At 44.9% G+C, this 20,494-nt stretch overlaps 3 protein-coding genes across 3 annotated transcripts in view; all 3 read left to right on the top strand.

Annotated features, from left to right (window-relative positions):
• The window catches only part of bmper (BMP binding endothelial regulator), a 30,250-nt gene extending 25,968 nt beyond the window's left edge, over nt 1–4,282 (top strand). Inside the window, exons 13-15 of the mRNA XM_036539230.1 lie at nt 15–351; nt 2,874–3,004; nt 3,447–4,282. Coding sequence (XP_036395123.1) covers nt 15–351; nt 2,874–3,004; nt 3,447–3,628 — 650 coding nt within the window. The 3' untranslated portion in view covers nt 3,629–4,282. The remainder of the gene's footprint in view (nt 1–14; nt 352–2,873; nt 3,005–3,446) is intronic.
• A 1,651-nt stretch (nt 4,283–5,933) lies between these two features.
• Nucleotides 5,934–8,151, top strand: pkdc (protein kinase-like domain containing). The gene is made up of 2 exons (XM_036539720.1): nt 5,934–5,987; nt 6,509–8,151. Exon 2 carries the CDS (start codon nt 6,527–6,529, stop codon nt 7,481–7,483), a length of 957 nt encoding a protein of 318 aa, XP_036395613.1. The 5' UTR covers nt 5,934–5,987; nt 6,509–6,526; the 3' UTR covers nt 7,484–8,151.
• Nucleotides 8,152–9,027: 876 nt separating this feature from the next.
• herpud2 (HERPUD family member 2) lies at nt 9,028–20,478 on the top strand. The gene is made up of 9 exons (XM_036539009.1): nt 9,028–9,112; nt 10,456–10,897; nt 14,252–14,329; nt 15,236–15,346; nt 16,269–16,408; nt 16,911–17,036; nt 18,342–18,689; nt 19,279–19,387; nt 19,885–20,478. The coding sequence occupies exons 2-9, from the start codon at nt 10,751–10,753 to the stop codon at nt 20,053–20,055; spliced, it is 1,230 nt and encodes a 409-aa protein (XP_036394902.1). The 5' UTR covers nt 9,028–9,112; nt 10,456–10,750; the 3' UTR covers nt 20,056–20,478.
• The last annotated feature ends 16 nt before the right edge of the window (nt 20,479–20,494 follow it).

Genomic DNA, 20,494 nt, shown 5'->3' with positions numbered 1-20,494 from the left:
GTTTCTAATGACAGGGCTGGAGATCACCTGGGACGGGGACAGTTTCGTGGAGGTGGTGGCTGCTCCCCACCTGAAGGGCAGCCTGTGCGGGTTGTGCGGGAACTACAACGGGCACAAGCGGGATGACACCATCGGTGGCGACGGGCACTTCAAGTTTGACGTGGACGAGTTCGCCGAGACGTGGCGGGTGGAGAGCAATGAGGTGTGCAGCCAGCCCCGCAGGAAGCCCACTTCCTTCCTGTGTCCCGGGACGGTCAAGGTCAAGTTCCGCGCACACAGGGAGTGCCAGAAGCTCAAGTCCTGGGAGTTCCAGAAATGCCACCCTGTCGTGGATTTCACCTCCTTTTACAGGTATGTATTCTCTAGCACATGTACACATGTATGTCTGTATGTGCCTGTTTGCATGTCATGTGTTTGTATACGATCTCAAGAGTGGGATTGCTGGTTATAAAATAGATTTACCCAGCCAATACACAACTTTCTCACAATGTCCCTACTACATTGCAGAAACACAGTCACAGATACTGACGGCTGTGAATTCGCAGTAACATTGAATGTCTTAGCTGGATAGAGGGTAAATTGCACTTGGAAAATTTCAAATGCCTCAGAGTTAGAGGTATGTTAGCTGCTATCAGGGGTGGGCTGTGAGTGGCTCAGCACAAGGGCAGGCTTGCCTGGTCTCTGGTGGAAGATTCTGAGTTATGGAAAGGTACTGGAGAGACGTGGATCTCCAAGGAGATACCAGTGGAACACAACAACAGGGCCTCACCCACGACACGTTCAGCTGGAAAATAAAGTAAGAAAAGAAATTAAACTCAAAACAGATCACTGCGGTTAGGGCGGAGTAGAGAATCTGCGTGACTTTAACACTGACCGAGCGGCTTGTTTTTGTGTTTTTTTCCTGGGGTTTGAGAAATCCATCATTTCACTGTTGAGCAGTGCTGGGCTGTGAACAGGCTTCTGTATTTTTAGACCGGCTGTTTCAGCAGAACTCCAGGCCACGGAGCAGGCCTTCATCCCATATCCCGCTCTGACTGCGTGCAAAGGCCTTCTAAATGCATCTGCTACCCACTGGCTACCCTCTGGGAGGGAGCAGCTCTGTTTCTTAATCTGAACCTCTGGCCTTTGTCTCCCATCATATGGGGAAGTCAGGGCCTACAGTCACGCCACCTAGCCCTGCCAGACCCTCCAGGTGACTGCTGGGTAAACCAGCCTCCATTAAACAGCAGGACGTTACCCTGAAGGGAGCAGCTTCACCAGAATGATGCTAGTGAAAAACACAAGCGAGCTCAATCCAAAGTACCTGAGCCGAAGTCAGTGTTCAGTGGGGTCTGCTTGCACCCCTTACTTATAGGTCCTCTGGCTGACCCCTACCTGCTATATTTGCATTCCTGGTGCATTCCTTCAGCGCTTCCATAGTGAGGCTGGACATTGCTCTGACCCATTCTACTGTGCACAGAAAAAACAACCAGACAGGCAGGAGGAAGAGGTGGGGGCGGGTGCCGGAGACTTTTCGTGTGAAACGGCGGGAGAGGGAGAGAAGGCATGGCTCAGACACCCCAGTGCTTTATCAGAATGACACCGGCAGGAATTCTCTGCATTTTCTGCCGCGCTGGGAAAGGGACAGTTGGCCTTGGACCGGTTTCAGGGAATGTGATGAAATCAAAGCAGCGCCACACGCTTGAAGGGTGATAGGAGTGGAAATCATTAAGGGTGTCTCTGTCTCTCCGTCGGCGGCCTGGAACAACAAAGAGATTCTCAGTGAGCTTACACTGGTGTTCCTTCTCAGCATGTGGCGTTTGACACTGTCTGACTCCCCCACCCACCCACCCACATACACACACACACACACACACACACACACATGCACACACACATATGTGGGTGGTTTGTTGTGGTGAGTAGAGAAATAGAGAGACACAGGAGAGACAGAGAAAAAAGACAGCAAGAAAGACAGGAAATAAAGGAAGAGGGGCAGATGAAGAGAGGTGTGTGCCCTCTGCAGGAAGGGAGAGAAACAGAAGATTGACAGATTGATATGAATATACAGTAAGTATGTGAGCGAGAGAGAGAAAGAGACAGGGAGAAGGAGAGAGAAACCCCTTTTTTAATGGGGTGGAATGGATAGAATCCAGCCTCCTTAAGTCCTGACTCATATTGCATCCAAATGTAAGATATGTATCTGAGCTTTCCTGTAAACTCATAGCTGGTGAGTTTACAGCACTCATTTCTGTTTTCTTTGTGCATTTGTGTGTATTTGTGTGTGCTTGTGTGTGTGCTTGTGTGTGTGTGTGTGTGTGTGTGTATGTTCGGTCACATGCATGTGAACTGCCCAGCATCAGTGATATGCAGGTTTCCTGGTCTAGTGAATGGATCTTTAGGTGCAATAAAATGGAGTGGTTATTTTGCTCTACACACTCAGCAACTGTGCTGCCAATTGTTTTGTCAATTCATGTAGATCCACTAGGTGGAGACACCGCTGCACATTACATGTGGTGGAACACCCTTAGTATGGGCCAGTTAAATTTGGTTTTGACCTACACTGTATGGGTTTTATAACATAGTATCAATTTCATTAATCCCAAATGACAACAGTAGAATTACAGGAAATCCCATCAAATTCCTCCTTCAAGCCACTCCAAGGGGATTGTTTTCAGTATGACCACCAAGATAATTACCCAGTCATCTGGGTGAAGGCACTTTCATTAATTACCTGATAACCATTATCCTGATTAGGGGACAGGAGGCACATTCAGAACCTGGGATTTGCCGACTGCCAAAAGGATGAAGGTTGGTCTGTAGTTTGGCCTGCCTCTCAGTGTTTGTGGTGCCAGGACTCAATCTCTGCTGCTTCTCTCCGCGTTTCACCTCAGGTCCTGTGTGACAGACATGTGTGAGTGTCCCATCCACAAGAACTGCTACTGCGAGTCCTTCATTGCCTACAGCCGCGCCTGCGAGAGGGAGGGCTCACCTGTGCTCTGGAGGCCAGAGCAGACCTGCATGGGTGAGGGGCACCAGACCTAGCCAATCGCACCACTCCACAGAACAAAACCAATCACAACACTCAAAACAACAGACAAAACCAGTCCATCTTGACACTCCATTTAAGAGACGCAGCCAATTATAAACCCGTAGAGGACAGTCATAAGAGAGCCTGTTTGTCTATGTCTGTTCACTGGCTAGTTCCACAACATTAATTTTACAATTATTTGACAACATTCACATCACGTGTAAAATTTTTGGAGAAAACTTTCAAAGTTTAACTTTGAATTATTATGATATTACTTCCTAATAGCAATTATAAAAAGAATTGCTTTAGTTCTGATGTGTTATTGCTGGTTTTGATATATTATTATTATACTCTGTCACTTAAAATGCAGTGGGTGACCACTCTCTATAGGTCACAGCCATTGCTGACCCAGTTTTTCCTTGTATCCCGCATCCAGCCACCCAGTGTAAGCACGGCGCCGTCTATGACACCTGCGGACCGGGCTGCACCAAGACCTGTGACAACTGGAACGAGATCGGACCCTGCCACAAACCCTGCGTGGCAGGCTGCCACTGCCCCGCCAACCTGGTGCTCTTCCAAGGGCGCTGCATCAAACCCACTCTGTGCCCGGGACGGTGACATGAGCTGTCCCGGGGGGCAGGAGGGTGTGGGCTGAGCTAGAGGGGTGGGGGTACATACACACGGGGGAGGGAGGGAGGCCTGGGATTAGGTGTGGAGTCTGCTCAGTCAAATACAGACAATGAAGGACAATAAGACCAAGAGGACTCCAGAGAGTGCATGCAGTAGATGTTTAATGACAACAATTATGTTGGGACTGCGTCACTGAAATGTCACAAATGAGGTGTGCGTCAATTCCTGGGTTGGCACAGCCCCTCCCCTACAGCCCCTGCAGATGTGGGCTGGTGAGAAGCTGCAATACCACTCCCCTCCAGCAGGAGGTACTATGAATTCTTGCTCACTAATAGTGTGAGGAAACGGAAACAGTGCCAAGGAACTCTTCTTCATGGATGATGCAGATGGCCCGTTAGAGAGGACCTGCATGGTGCTGAAGGGGCTGGGGGTCTACAAGAAGGAGGAAACGTTGGCAGCATATTTTAGTTTATATAAAAAAGAGAATAATGAAGGCTGACTAACTGGTAGCCTGCAGTGGTCAAGCCAAAAATATGCACCGGGAATATAAAAACAGACTGTAGAAGGACATTCTAAACCAGAGCTCACAAACATATGAAAATGTAATACTGTAAACTAACAAGATTTGTGTAAAGATTTCCAGACAGCTTCATTTTGTAATAATATTATTTTTGTTGATATTGTTAATTTATATATAGTTAATTTGTCACAATGTAGCAAGAGCCAAAATCATGAATTTAATTTTGTTAAATGATTTAAAGGGAAAAAGATATTTATGTTATTTGTTGTTTGATTGTTTTTTTATTGTGTTCTAAGAGACCCCCTGAATTTGACTCCATTGTTGCAATGGCACAGAGAAATGTACTGTATTTTGGAATGCACAGTGTACAGTGAAGTCATTATTTCCGAGTTGAAGGTGATCTCTTGTATATGTATATGTATATTTCATTTGTCTTTGTAAGTAATTATTTAAGAGCAACATATATTCTTTTCATGAAAATTTACTGTTGTCTGTTTAATGTCTACCATTGTGTTTAAATGAATTTCACACACGTCACTAGCCTGAAGATAAGTCAGGAGGAGATTAAATTAACTTGTCATTTATCATGCATGAATTCCAAATGCAAACACTTATGGACAACTTTACATAGCCAGCTTCTCTCTATCAAGATATCAGCATAATTTCATACACTGTGCAACAACTGAATTCTCGGGAACACTTATGTATACCTAAGCATAATGTAAGTTTGTAAATAAGCCACATACAAGGTCAGACTTTCCACTTATCCTGATTTCTTTAGTCTGGTATTCAAACAAACCCTCTGGACAGAAGGGAGTTCCATCACTACCCCAAATCCATCTTTTCACAAAGCACAATAAAATAATATCAGTAGACTTGAGGCAAACCTCAGTACCCAAGAATAGTTTTGTCCCTCCAGAGTGAATTAAGGACACTAGAGACAGCTGTGACACTAAAGGAAGCACCTGGCTACTGTTTCCTAACGGTAGTTTATTCCAGTTCAATATCTTTCTGCAGACGTCATACCGTGTGTGTAGAGTAACTCTTAGGTGCAGACCTCGTCCCAGTTTCCTTGGATTGAAGCAACTTTCACGAGATCAGGTAAATTCCCTGGACAGTCAAGGCCATTTCACTAATCTGTAATGCTGAGACCACTAAACTGAGGGTCATAAACTGGTCATTTTTAAAGACCGGTGTGGCTTAATCCATGACCTTCTGCTGTCTGAATGTACTCTCAAACTCCATGACATGACAATGTATTAGTCTACAGTGTCTGAGGAGATTGCAACCTTGAAATCTTAGAGGGAAAAGAGACGAAAATACTGATACGCTCAACATTTTAATATTACGTGCTTAGATATCATACATTGCTGTTTTCCAAAGGACGAATTTGGAACGTAGACGTAAAAGACTCTCATCTGAACATCGTATCTATTTCAGCAAAATTCTACTTAAGTGATGCCACTGGTTTTAAGACCTTATTCACACCGTTTAGTTAGGTATTAAAGCCAACATCTTCATTTTAGTGTAATTTTGCTGCACGCAATTACTCAACAACAATCTTATAAACCAGAGACACATCATTGGTTATCCCGAAGTAAACTCACATATTACAGACGTTTGATTTTCATTGACACCGTAGCCGTAGTGTTCCGCAGCCATGTTACAGTCACACTAAAGTTTCGTATCGTAAAATCGTCCAATGACAGGGTTAACGTGCACACAATATTGACTACATTTCCCAGGATGCCTTGCAAGCCGGTAATGGGAAGTGTGCCTCATACAGATTGGACGTGCGTGCTTTTCTACCTCAGCTGAGAAACGCAGGTAAAAATTTATACATTACAAAACGTTAGCTGTCTAATAAATCATTTTCTTGTTTTTTCCTAAATGGAGATTTCGGTTTAGAGACAGATGAGCAAAGCGGTTTCTCCCCTCTTTTTTCAGGGTGTGCTGGAGTGCAATGGAAAGGTCGTGGTTTGCAGAATTTTCGCTATTGTATCTCCAAGCCAGATAGATTAAAAAAATCACTCGACCACATTCTAACGCTCTCTGTCACGCACGGAATGGTTTTCTGATTAACTTGTGTATTGTTTTGTCTTTTAGAAAATGGTGGCAGTTTTCTATCAATAAAGGATTTCTGTCATTGCCTGGAAATAAAATGGCTACGAACTAAGGTCATAATAAACACGGCAAATTACAACGAAAAGCATTGTACCTGTTCAGGATGGTTGCAGTGGGTGGTTTATTTTTAGATTAATAGTAATTCGTAATGTTTAAGAAACATTACAATATGTACACTGTTCTTTAAACAAGCATTCACCTTCTGGTTTTTGTCATTATATGAGGTACCAACACAATCAGGAATGAAACAAGAATATCAAGACCTGATTTTGCAAGCCACAGGCGCTGAGGCATTGTGTATCGGTGATACCATTCAGACCCTGTGGAGCGGCTATGGCCAGATTGTGAGGGTTCACCTGGAAGGCAGTGACCGCCCCTCGGTTGTTGTCAAGCACGTGGTGTTTCCCCACGAGTCGGCTCACCCTGGCGGCTGGAACACAGACCTATCTCACCAGCGGAAGGTGAGGTCATACCAGGTGGAGACGCACTGGTACCAGCACTACTCCACCGACGATGGGTGTCGGGTGCCCGTTTGTTTGGCTGCCCGGTCGTTCGGGGACGAACAGCTGATCGTCCTGGAGGACCTGGACGTGGCAGGGTTCGACCAGCGGAGGACCAGTGTCAACGGCACGGAGATCAGGGCATGCCTCCGCTGGCTCGCCCAATTCCACGCCCGTTTCCTGGGCGCCTCGCCCGAAGGGCTGTGGCCGATTGGGACCTACTGGCACCTGGAGACACGCCCGGACGAGCTGGAGGCCATGGCGGACCGGGACCTGCAGGCAGCCGCGGGCAGAATTGACCAGATCCTCAATGACTGTCGCTTCAAGACCATCGTCCACGGCGACGCGAAGCTGGCCAACTTCTGCTTCTCGACGCAGGGGTCGGAGGTGGCGGCAGTGGACTTCCAGTACGTGGGCGGAGGCTGTGGGATGAAGGACGTGGTCTACTTCCTGGGCAGCTGCATGGACGAGCGGGAGTGTGAGGCGCGAGCGACCGAGCTGCTGGACTACTACTTCGTGGAGCTGAAGGAGGCCGTGAGCGAGGAGGTGACTTTCGCGGAGCTGGAGGCAGAGTGGCGCGAGATGTATGCCTTTGCCTGGACGGACTTCCACCGCTTCCTCCTGGGCTGGATGCCCGGCCACCGCAAGATCAACAAGTACAGCCGTAGGCTGGCCAAGGAGGTCCTGCTCAAGCTCTGAGGTCCCGCTCTGTGTTTCCTGATAGGTTGAAATTGCAGTGAAGGCTTTGATGTTTGTGGGGGGGAAAGCTGGCAGACTAACCAGCTTGAAACCGCTCGTTCTGTGAAGTGTGAACACTGGCTTATGCCATTGTCATGACAACCACTATTTGACCCTGTGGTTACATCATTCCTTCTTGCCTTGTGAACATAGAACTGACACACTTTGAGGTCATTCACCCATGGCACTTTCATCAAAGACCCAGAGACTCAGATGAAGATGTTATTGTTTGTGTGTGTCTGTGTAAATTCTACATGACCTGTCCATCCACATGTAGTCTTTGTCTCCACAGTTACTGCTGATACGAACTGTGTTTGGATCTTGTTGTCTTATTTATTGACAAGTGTTTTGTGTTCATAAAAACAAACCCATTCTTTGGTGTGTTATATATTGGCCCATTGTCTAGTGATTCAGTGTGTTACCATTCAAAAGGAGGTGATACATTGTGTTTATCTCAATGCTGAAATATGCCACTAAACTAATTAAAGAAAGGAACTGTAGAATCTGATGCAGTGAGAAGGGATAGTTGCTTGCTTGCACAGTGTGAATTTGGTGGGTTTGGTCATAACTTGGTCACTGGCTGTGACAGCCTTCTTCCTAAAAACTCTTGTATACAGTGATTGATAAGACAGGTTGTCTCATTGTAGAGAAATTATGTCAACATATCACACAACATACCATAATACTGTCCAAACAGACTTATGGGGCAGTAAAATCAACTTGTAAAAACTGCTGGGGAATCTCACAGCTGGATTGCAGGTTTGATTTTTGCAAGGAGGGCTGTGAGTAAATACATAGTAAAGAAAATAAATTGTATAATGGACCTTTTGCCACTCATTTCTTTTCCAGCAAGAGATCAAGAGTGAATGTCACTGAGAAAACAATTAGAACTTTACAGTTGGAATAAACACATCAGCTGTTGCATCATACAATACCTTATGCAATCACAAATGAAAATGTCATAATCGTGACAAAGCACCATGAGAGATAACCCAGCACAGATAATGACTATGGTTTCTGCTCTGACCTCGAAAAGACCGACTCAGTAAGGAACATTCCCTGGGTCTTTGAAGATGGGTGGATAAGAAAGATTTTGTTTCCTCGTGGCAACACAGAGGGCAGAGAATTTAGCATCTCATAGCCCGAATACTATATTGTATTTCTAAGAAGTAGTTGCAGCTATTTCCGTGGTATCGTGCAATCCGCGGTAACAAATGTAAGCTTTTGCATCATCCTCAGGTCTCAGGGCGTCGTAGCAGAAAGGTGACATCAGACTAGCCAGTTGATTAGAGAGAAGGAGAGGTAAATGGTTAAGACAATCCACTAGTGGAGTTGGGGCAGCAGGTTTAGAATTTCTGAAGTAAAACGCACAGTTCTGCATTTTGTTACCTTCAAGAATCTAACTAGTGAACTGGCTCGTACAATCAGCTGATTGCGGGCGCCCAGTGAGTGTTCGTGGAAAGAACAGAATGACGCTGTTTCCGGTGTTTTTACACCCGACTCCATCTTGCACGAAAACAAGTCGAGGGGGTAGGATGTGGCTGTCAAGGAACTAGAATGAAAATAAAACGAAAGTTTAAAGCTTGACAGGTGAGTATTTGTAGAACCGCTGTGATGACATTTTCTCAATCAACGAATTAACGCCTGTTCCAGGTCAAATGTGTATTGTATTGAGCTATCTAGCGTTAACACGCTGGTTTGCTGGAGTACTGTGTTAGCCAGCTAGCTGTTTGGCTGCCTAGCGAGTGTTTGTGGTTTGCCAGCGTCGATCTGTATCGTGTTAGCTTTTCTGGCTAACCGCCGTATTTTTGAAGATTTAGGCTACTTTGTTGTCAAGACTATTGTATACCTACCACCCGTATAACATCTAAACCGTTGGGAAAGAAACAGCTCGCTACCCGTGCAAGCTGCCTTGCTAATTTCCCTGTTAGTGTTAGCTAACTAGTCTACATAACTGCAAGCCTGCAGTCCGTGAATGTTAGCTTGATAATGTCCTTTTTAGTGTTACTAAAAACTACTACTCTACATAACCAGCAAACTAGCTGTCGTGGAATTGCCAAATTAAATAGCTGCAACGAGCTGAATGTTAGCTGTCGCGGTGCCGAACAAAAATGCGTTATTTTGTTGACATTGTGGATAATGTTTGTTAGCTAGGTAATTATTGCGTTATTGCCTGAATAAACAAACACTCGTAGCTAACTAGCAAGCTACAGTTAGATTTTTATATGTCTATATCTTCTGTAGCAAGGTAGTCTAACTGGGTAGCGATAAAGCCGCATTTCATAGGACAGCTAGGGAACTTGCTTTCTTAGCGAGGTAACAGTCAGCTGATAGGTAACTAGACATGTCAGATGTTTGACAGTGTTCCAGTTTCTTGCTCGTAAGTGGGCCAGGATTCATTTCAAGGAAGCTACCTTGATTCAGTGGCTAAAGTTAGCCTGCTAGACTAGTTCATTAGGAAAATGCCAGGTCCAGAGTAAGTAGCTAGTAACCTTATTTTTAAAAAGGGAAGAGTAAGTGGTCAGCTAACGTTTGCTACCGGTTGCAATCTGAACAATGTAACGCTGATCTTCTGAATTAGCTAGCTTGCGACATAGCGTTAGGTGAAACATTCAGGCTCCACCAATTCATTGGCAATGAGTTGTGTGTCCACATGTACCAAACCGAGGGCTGAACACCCCGTTTTACTTGCAAATTATGGAAACGTAAGATGTTCAGGTTCATCAACCTTTTAAGTAAATTCGTCAACTGTAGATAGCCAAATGATTTCACGTTGCTGTGGAAATGCCCCCCTAATGAGCTGTGTCATTGAACATTCACTATTATTTTAAGTCCTTTTAGTATTGTCTTGTTTCTAACTGTAGTTATATAGAGTTCAGTTTAATATTGTAATGATGCACTTGACCCTTTGATTCTGTGCCTCTCCCTTTCAGATATCTTCACATAGCAGACCAAACTGCTGACAGGAAATAAAAGTCCCGAGTGCTTGTGGTATCAGTGGATATTTTTTTAACCAATGAGAGAACTCTCTACTTCAAGGAGAACCCCAGTCACTTCCCTCTCAGTGTCTGTTGCCACCATTGGCACAGGTCTCTTGCCTGGTCACAGTGACGTTGGAGAAGATCCGAAGGAATCTTCCAAAATACAAGCCCCCACAAGGAAACCAGGGCAGCTGAATAGGACTGTATGCTCTCCCACTGCTGCACGTGGGACCTCTTACTATGAAATATGGACCAAGGTGCAGTTGACAGTCCTGTCACCCTAGTCATCAAGGCACCCAACCAGAAGTATGACGATCAGACCATAAACTGTTTCTTGAACTGGACGGTTGAGAAGCTGAAAGCGCACCTCTCCAATGTATATCCTAGCAAACCGGTGAGTAGTGCTTCGTTCCACAGGGCTGGTGTGAGGGTATGGGTTTCTATGGTGATGTGGAAGGGTGTGACCTCAGGTTTAAGTCTCCCTGTGGATACTCTGTCCTGCAAACATGTCACCTACTCTCTGTGTATCTGTGCGCGCGAGACAGTGCTCTGTGTGCAGGCCAGCACGGTTTTATGTGGCAGTGCACCAGAGCTGTGTGGGCTGTGTGGGCTTTGCAGCTGGTGGCTCTTCCTGCCTCTGCTGCAGTGCTGAACACATATAGAGACGGCAGCAGGTCTGTGAGCATGCACTGCTGTGCTCCGCAGCACTGCTGAGCACGGCACAGTACAGCCCAGCAGGAAACAGAACTGCCAAGTACAGCGCAGCACACGGCAGTGCACTGTGAATAGACAGGTGATCTCCAAGGGAGTAAGTTTACGGCAAGATCTTCACTGGACAATCCTGTTTGTTTGTGTGGGTTGATATTGTAAGTTTTAATGGAGTGCTTCGGTTCCAGAGTTTTCAGGATGGTGTTTCCACTGGATCCTCCTGGGCTGTAAGCCTGCTGTACCCGGCGGGTTCTGAAAGTGTTTCCAGTAGTGTTGTGTTTTATACACATCATCAGTAGTTCACAATAAAAATGAACTACAGATGTTATCTCATACGCTGCACAACGGATATATCACACATGTTAGATATAGTTGCGGTCGCTCCAAAATGGTAAAAGTTGAAGCATGCGCTTAAAGATTTATTCCTTCAACTAAGCTACGGAAACAAATTTGATGAGCAGACACTGTATGTACTAATATATGCAGTATCGGTAGATGCAGGTGATAAAGATTTTCCTTGTGCAGCAAAACTTCAGCAGTGCATGAGTGTCACTCAGTTGAACTACCGTATTAGGCACTTTTCAATGGCAGATATACTGCAAAGGCAGGTCAGTGCAAATCCTGCCTGTGGAAACTAAACTACCAGGCCTTTTTTGCCCATAGAATTTAAAATAAATGTTCAGTAATATTAACTGTATGGTAATTGATTCCTTTATATGAAGTTTAGTTGGTTTGCTGAGATTTTGTGGAGTAGTGAAAATGGTGAAAGAAATGCACTAATGGTGAATGGAATGACCGTGTTCAATTTTGTCCCTCAGTCTTCAGAAGCGCCCACAAGGGAGTTTGAAGTTGAGTGTGGTAATCTGGGTGTCAAACTGTTAAGATCACAAAGGAATGAACATAAAACCTTGTAAATACTGTTCTCCAGCTCGTTATGATGAATGCTTATGATTGCAAAATTACCTTAGTTGGAGTGCATGCTAATTTCATGTCCTCTAATGAATGAGCACTAAGCAGCCGACAGAGTGGGTCCTTTTGTGTGTAATCCCTGATGCCATAATCTCTGTCCAACAGGCAACATGGTTACACAAGCCTTTTAAACATGGAATTACCCATAATATCTCCTGGGATATTCTGGGTAACATTCTTCTCCTGCACTCAACCAAGCCTACACTTTTTCTATTTCTTATTTCTCTAGGAAGTTTATAGTTTAGTGTTTAATAAAGATATATCTAAAGACTATGTAACATAGTACAACACTATACATCTTATATTATGAAATATAAAATGTAAACATTTTACTGTATGTATTAAATTCTGTATTAGTCATTGGCAATGCATAGCTGTTTAGAAAGCTGTTTGAAACAGACTGGTATGATGATATAAAAAGAAAGGCACTTTTGCTGCTGGTCTTTTGCACATCTTCTGTTATTGTACATTAGCACTTAACACCACTAAACTAACAGAGCACTCCAGTGTGGAGAGGGAGGGGGGCTGAGAGCAGAGCTGCCTTACTAGCTCCATTCTCTGTCTAGCTTTGCTTTAGACCCTCAAGCAATTAGTTCTTAAGACCTGTGTCCGATTTCATGTTGATTTTAACCCAGCCCTCCCAAAAGCACATTTTTGAGTGTTTAGAGGGCAAGTCTTTATTCCAGACAAAGTACAAAAAACAATAAGAACAACAGTGTATTGCATTTATGCATGTGGCACCTGTCATTGATTTCAGACCACTTTGCTGTGTTCTGAGGGAGGTGGTAACCCAGCATGTAGCACCTACCAGGATGATGCACAGCTGCCATTTTGGTTTTACTGGTTAAATTATCTGACCAGACTGAGAGAAATGGCCGTCATCTGAAGACAGTGACAGACAGACATCACTGCACTGATGATTCCAGAGACATTTTCTGTTGTTGTCTTTCTTTTTTCTGCCCAAATTCTTAATTACATGATTCACTTATCTATCACATTAAATTAATGCTGGTGATTCAGTCTGAATGGTGAGATGTCGAGTACCTCGAGCATCTGGTCACCTGCGTGAATTTAGCAGAATAAGTAATCCCATTATGTAGTTAAGAGCTCAGATGGAAGAAAGTGCACAAGCATCTCTAGACTTCAGGATCAGGGTGGCCTACCCACAGACCAGAAAGAAGACCGCCCCCCTACTGACCTACTTTCAGCTGCAGTCTGCTTCCCCTGGAGGTCTCCCATCCATATACTTGGCGAACAAAACCTCACCATGGAAGGGCTACAACGCGGTGTGGCTGAAGACACCCTCTGATTCAGACATACTTTGATCCAGAAGGAGAGAAATCCCACATTCTGTTCCAAATGGGGGAGGCAGAGAAAGTAACCTTTAAATCCAAAATGTGAACCAACAGAGAAGAAGCAATGAAGAGTAGAGTGAAGCAATAAACATGGGCTGAGAAAAGGTGTTCTACAGTGGTGTGTGGAAATGTGGTTTAGCTCAGAGAGAGCATAGGCAGCATGTCATACAGCCCTGCTTCTTTCCCTGCTATTTGTCTATAGGTGGTACATCATCATGTTCTTCATAATTGTCACCATCTTCACAGTCATCATCATCATGGCTGTAGCTGCTACAGCTAGAATGACAGAGGATAGACCAGTTTTTGGAATGTGACAGCAGACAAAGATGCTTTTAAAAACAGGCCCCGGACCTTGAAGGTTACAAAATAAATGCACTCCACAAATTCCTCCCCCACCTTTCAAAAATATAAAACAGCCCCCTGAAATGCTGCCATTTTGTAATATCTTTCTGTTCAAGAGGAAATTAGCTGGAACAGTGGAATGTACTCTCATGATAACAGCTAGCTATAGCTGTTTTTTTAGAGAAGCATATTTCACTCCAGGGATAAGTAGTTTTTGTATTTGAAGTATTTCTTCTTCCCATCTTCATTCCACAAACCTGCATTTATATTTATGCTGTTTGAATCTCATCGTACAAAAATAGCATGCAAAAGCACCTTGTGTTATGGAGCAATCAGCGAAGCTTTAGTGTGTCTGTCTTGTGTTTGTGTTACAGTCATCAAAGGATCAGAGACTGGTGTATTCTGGACGGCTTCTCCTGGATCACCTGCAGCTCAGAGACGTCCTAAGAAAGGTATTTTCACTCCTCTCATTTACACTCTTCTTGATCACAGAAGGGTACCAGGACATCATTAGACTACTTGGATAATGATGCTGGGCTCTCATGAGTTACTAAGTGCGATTAGTGACACAGCAGAATGGAGACATAAGAGCTTCACCTGTTTTTAAGGTATTAAATGATTTGTTTCTGGCAGCCATGTCCTTTAAGAGCATGATCTGGCATAGGAAGACCCATGTGTAGACCTGTTAGATGAGTGAGTTAAACACAGCCTCCAGCACAATAGCACTTCTGGCAGACTAAGCACTATAATGAGGTTGGCATTGTTATGGAATTCCAGCTGGTTCTCTTAGACTGACCCCATTATTAGTGCCAACAACGGCATCAACACAATTACAGAAATGTTTACAGCCATGTTGCTCTGTCTTCATAAAGCATTTTCGGGATAGTGAGTGAGTTTTTTCCTGTTAGTAATCCTGATTAGTTATTTAAATGACATACCTACTTAGAGATTGATTAGTAGATGAGTTAATTGTAAGGTCTACAAAAACATTTGGGCAAAATCTTTTTGTAGTCCCCATCCCCTTCCTCCCACAGCTCACAGAATCACAGAACCCTGAAAATTGGGTTCATAAACAGTTAAAAAGTACATTGCGCCTGGCAGTTACCCATTAATCTCCTCCACAGTGGTGTAATGAGACATTTAAAAGCCTCTGGAAATTATGTGATTAGTTCAGAGAACTACAACTGGTTCGTGCTTTCGTAACACCCGTATGAATAGGGGCCTTGTGAGTGAGTGCAGTCAGTGGAATAGCTGTTTCTGATGCCAGCAGCAAATTCACAGGTTGGAGATGGATACACTGATCATCTTTTTTTACATACTGATCCTTTTTTCTATGCCCCTCTCTTCCAATCAAACAGCAAGATGAGTATCACATGGTTCACCTGGTATGTGCGTCCCGGAGCCCTCCAGGGTCCCCCCGTCCCCACGGCAGTGTTCGAACACATGTGACCTCTGACCCCGAGCCTTCAGTGAGTATGGCTTGCGGATCCAAACAGTCATACACACTGTTCTCTGTTTATAAGAATCAACGTTGAGAATCGCTTGCTTATGATGATTACAGTCTATGGGACAAACCCACATGAAATGCTCTCACGAATGATACTGCAATGGATAATTCTGATATTTGAAGTGCATCTTGTTGAAAAGTAACTGTGACGTACTATAGTAGTTAGCGTTACAAAATCCAGTGAAATGGGATGAAATGAAATGCTTGAATTGTAAACCTGTAGTAATGGATGGATGTTGATGCTGCTTGGTTAGATACTCTATTACTGTGGTGTCAAAATCAGTAATCGGTGGGCCATGCATATGCTGTTGTGAATATAGTAATTATCTGAGTGAATCCCTAGAAATATGTTGTTTCAAACTATAAGTAATTGATTGGATTGGATGATTATCTTTGTGTCCTTTGCTCATATAACATTTTGCTGCGTAGTGTTTTGGAAAATGGTAGGTGTCTTTATGGACATGGCAGTGGACATGCCAGTGTAGCATAGTGGTTAAGGAGCAGGACTTCTAAAAGAAATGTTGCCAGTTTGATTCCCCGCTGGGGCACTGCTGTTGTACCCTTGGGCAAGGTACTTAACCCACAATTGGCTCAGTAAATATCGAGCTGTATAAATGAATAACATTGTTAAAAAAAAAACTGTTAACGATGTAGGTTGCCCTGGATAAGAGTGTCTGCTAAATGCCAATAATGTAATGTAATGTAGCTCACAGAACCCACAAGGCCAGTAGGATTGGCTGGAACAAATTCAATGAAATTGAATTTGACATTGACAGTAAACTACTAAGCATCGATGACCACTACATGCAGACATGGCTCTGCATCACTGCTTCTTCTCATTTCCTGGACATGCCAGTGATTGGTGCATTTGATTTGTCACTCAGAGTTCAGACAGCACGGACTCCTCATCCTCAGCCCCGCCCAGCCCAGACAGCCAACCGGCCTCCACAGCAGAGAGCTCTGATGGGCTGAGGCACCGAGGAGGCCACACCCATCACCCAACCTCCCCCGGCTTCATGCAAGGGTGAGTTTCTTTGTCACAACAGTTGCAATGTTCCTGCAAGTAGTGCCCATTTTTGTAAGCCTCTTGGGGCCTTACTTGAACAACAAAACCACCCCTCCTCCGCACCTCACCCTGGACAAAGGTCAAAAACCAGCAAGAACGTGGCATCTCTGTGACAACCATGCGTTGCATCTAGAAGTGCACCCTGGACAATAGTTTTTCCTCATCATAAATGTAATTTTCAGTTTGCCTTTTTTTCAGTAATTTTCAGTTTGCCTTCACTTTGCCAAAATTTCCAATCTGCATGTATAGAGAACGTAACATTGGAATGCAGTTTTAGCTTCAAATTCAACACTGTTCCCCTCCCACTACCACCATGTATTCTCTGACACAGAATATCTCCTCCAAGTAGAGCGCACATATGTTTGCTTGAGAAGGGACATGTATGCGCAGGTGTATGCATGCGTGCGTGCGCTAGAAAGACATCGCTCATTACTGACTGCTCTGTGTGTTTCTCCCTCAGGCACTTGGGGAACCAGCTCCCCCTGCAGGGAGGCATGCCTGCAGGGTTCCCTGCCTACCCCATGTACAACCCCATGCAGGTGCTGTGGTGGCAGCAGATGTACGCACGGCACTACTATATGCAGTAGTAAGTCACACTCTTGCATAACCTTACTCGAGCTGTGTAGTGCAGCAGCTACACAGGGTTTTATCTCTGTCTTGTGCCTTCCACTTGTGTAGCAGAACGGCTCATAGTATTAGTGAAGTCACACCCTTACAAACACACTTTCAGAGAAGCGGCAATGCACATAGTAGTAAACCATTCCTGTACAAACTGTTGATAGCAGTGCACACACAGTGGCGAGTCCTTGGAAATGAACTGGAAGCTCCTGTCTGGCCGGGCCGGCAGTCTGTGTTTTTAATGAGTGCCGAGGGGAGGGGGGAGGACTTAATCAGAGTCAAATGCTTTCATTACAGTAAATCATACTCCATTTGTACCAAGCCCTGCTCTCGCTGGCAGTCCGTTTTGACTTTTTTCACAGCAAGATGATCACTTCTGTTCTATGTGCCCTTCTGGGCGACGACGAGAATACTCCTCGCCTTCCACTTCAAAATTCATTCTGCTGTGCCTCAGAGGGTGTACTTTGTTTTCTTAAAGACGCACTGATGTGACACCTCAGCGTAAGGAAGCATCAGCAATCCTGCCACAAGCCTTTTTGGTTCTCATTAAAATCATTAGACAAAGTATCCCTAAGTTGTTGCATCCTTAACCTGTCCCTGCTGACTTGCAGTTCCTCAGGATAGGAAATGAAACAGACTGTCTTTTAGAGCCGGTAGCATCTTAAAGTAATGGGTTTTAAAATTAACTTTAATCCCCCTTCACGAGTACAGTTATACAGAATAGCCACTGAAGTGCAGCAAGAAATCTCTCACAGATTCTCTCTAACGGGGTCCTTTAGCACAGGGAATTGGTCAGTAACGACAGCAAGTTTTCTTCAGACAAGTAGCTTCATTACAGAACATTATATCCTTTAGTTGTAATTTTTAGAAGATGGCCCTACACAGAGAAGTCTAAACTGCTTACATTTTGCACATTGCTCAAGGGTCCCTCCAGGGGTATGAGCCTGCTGTCATCTGGCTGCAAGCCCGGTTCCCAAACCACTGCTCCACGCTGGCAGTGCTGAGTGCTGCATCTCTGCTCACTGACCAGTATGTCTTTGTACTGCTCAGATCTTGGACCGCGGGGTACTGCCAAGGTGGAACTGGTGTTTAGCTGGAAAAGTGTTTTAAGCTACCACGTAAAAAACGCTGTCTTTCTTTATTTCTCCCTCTTGCTTTGTCTCTTTCCCTCACATTCATTTTCACTCTCCCTACCCCTCCTGTCATCTTTCTGTCTTCATTTCCCATTCTGTCTGTTTTCCCTATCTCCCCATCTCTCATTCTCCACTCCCAGTCAAGCAGCACTAGCCTCCAGCAGCACTCCGAGCCCAACCCTCCCCTCCGCCCACTTCCCGCCTCCGTCACCATCCCCATCCCACCAGCAGCCTCCCCTGCCCAACGAACCACCCCCCGGGGGACCTAACCCTGCCCCTGCCCCAGCCCAAGAGGAGCACCCTGTCAACGCCAACATCCAGATGAACGCCCAGGGCGGCGCTGTGCTGAACGAGGACGAGCTGAACCGGGACTGGCTGGACTGGATGTACACCGTCTCCCGCGCCGCCATCTTGCTCAGCATAGTCTACTTCTACTCCTCCTTCAGCCGCTTCATCATGGTGATAGGCGCCATGCTGCTGGTCTACCTGTGAGTACAGCACACCGGCCCCAGATCCGTGCCAAACACAGCCTGACAGGCAGACAAGGGCCAGAGAGAGAGACGTGGCCTTAAATACTACTTCAGAAGGATCAGGAATGTAATGTTTAGGCAGTGTGATTATAATCTCAGCATTATAGTCATCTTCATAAGATTGTTCATTTCATTTGAGTAGCAGATGTTCTTTTGAAGACTGACGGGCGGCATTTCCCATCTTGTGAATTTCCAGCGCAAAAATGAACATGTAGGTTGTTAATGAAGTTGCCTGATGTTCCTTGATGAGGGATAGCAACAACAAGGGGAGTTCAAACCCACAAACCTCTCTTCACTAAAGAATTAATTTTCGCAAACAAGTTTGATATGAAATCAAGCCTTCGTGTGAGCCATTAGTCAGAACTGACAAATTTGATGCTGACTGCAGTTGTGTTGTAGGGTACTCTTCTCATTGCAAACCTCACTGCTAAGCGCCTGTTACCTAAAGTTCTGCCGTTGGTGTGTCTGTTTTTTATCTTAATTCTCTTTCTCTCTTGTCTCCCCTCTCTGTCCTCTGTCTCTTACTCCCTTTCTGTCTCCCACACAGGCACCAAGCTGGATGGTTCCCCTTCCGGGCAGACCTTCAGAATCCCGGTGGCGGAGAGGGCAACCCCGATGACCTGGATGCAGACCGTCGCAACGACATGCAGGAAATGGTGATGCCTAAAATCCTTTACCCCTTTGGACCTATGCTGCTTCACTGTTCATTCACCAGCACTTTGCCAGAAGAATATAGTGAATCAGGTTCCTTTGTATCCCAGTTTGTGATCCCCTTTAGTCCTCTTATGTAACGCCATCTTTTGGAAGACTGGTTAAACTGGGGACCTCTGTCATTATAGTCAAGACCCCAGTAGCACTTACCGCAAAGAGTAAGATCATTCAGGCTAAATTTCAAAGTTCATCTATCTACAAATAGTCACTAATATTCACCTACCATTCACTGGCTGCATAAACCCTTGTTTCACACTCCCACTTTGACTTCTTGGGTAACTACAGCAGTAGGTATATGCCATGTCAGTTTGACTTACACAGCAGTAGGGACAGATAGTTGATGTAGCACCCTGGTACAGACAGAGTGAGGAAGAGCTTTCAGGCACTGCATATGTGCTGACAGCGCCCTCTGTCTGTGTGCTCTGTGTCCTACACCTCTCAGGAGCGCATCATGGATGAGGGGCTGGAGGACGACGATGGCGACAGTGGAGAGGATGGTCCAGGAGACAATGCGGCTGCCAACTACCCGGGCTTTCTGGCCTCTACCTGGTCCTTCATCACCACCTTCTTCACCTCACTAATTCCCGAGGGGCCCCCCCAGCCTCCTAACTGAAGAAGGGGGGATAGGAGACGCACAAGATGCCAATAACATGCTCATGAGACAAGAAGCAGCAAAAAGAACATAATCTCTAGGCTCTCTTTGTGATAAATTAACTATGCCTTGTCAGTGAAAGGCCATATTTTTCTTTAATCTTGACTGGACATTAAATGTTCCTCAAAAACAGTGGCAGGAGGAACAGATATGGATTAAAGTCCTTGTCTTCCAGTTTAAAATGTGAATCAGGCAGTCATAGTTTGATTAGAGAAAACACACCAAAAAAGACTGAGGAACACACACCGAGAGCTTTGTTGTGTAATGTGTGTGTGCGTGTGTGTGTAAGCGATTCAGTGAACTGAGTATATTTTTCTTCCTCGGTGTGTTTAGATAAAAGTATCTATCTACTTATATAAATATATACATCTCAAGACGTAATGAACCAGGTTGCTTTGAT

Source organism: Megalops cyprinoides, chromosome 10, assembly GCF_013368585.1.
Source record: "Megalops cyprinoides isolate fMegCyp1 chromosome 10, fMegCyp1.pri, whole genome shotgun sequence".
NCBI lineage: Eukaryota > Metazoa > Chordata > Actinopteri > Elopiformes > Megalopidae > Megalops > Megalops cyprinoides.
The sequence above is the reverse complement of the archived record's forward strand: the minus strand, read 5'-3'. Positions and strand labels throughout refer to the sequence as shown.

Coding starts and splice junctions, on each gene's coding strand:
- pkdc (XM_036539720.1), top strand. CDS start 6,527: ATGAAACAAGAATATCAAGACCTGATTTTGCAAGCCACAGGCGCTGAG.
- herpud2 (XM_036539009.1), top strand. CDS start 10,751: ATGGACCAAGGTGCAGTTGACAGTCCTGTCACCCTAGTCATCAAGGCA. Junction 14,330..15,235: donor TCAGAGACGTCCTAAGAAAG/GTATTTTCACTC, acceptor CCAATCAAACAG/CAAGATGAGTATCACATGGT. Junction 18,690..19,278: donor GCCATGCTGCTGGTCTACCT/GTGAGTACAGCA, acceptor TCTCCCACACAG/GCACCAAGCTGGATGGTTCC.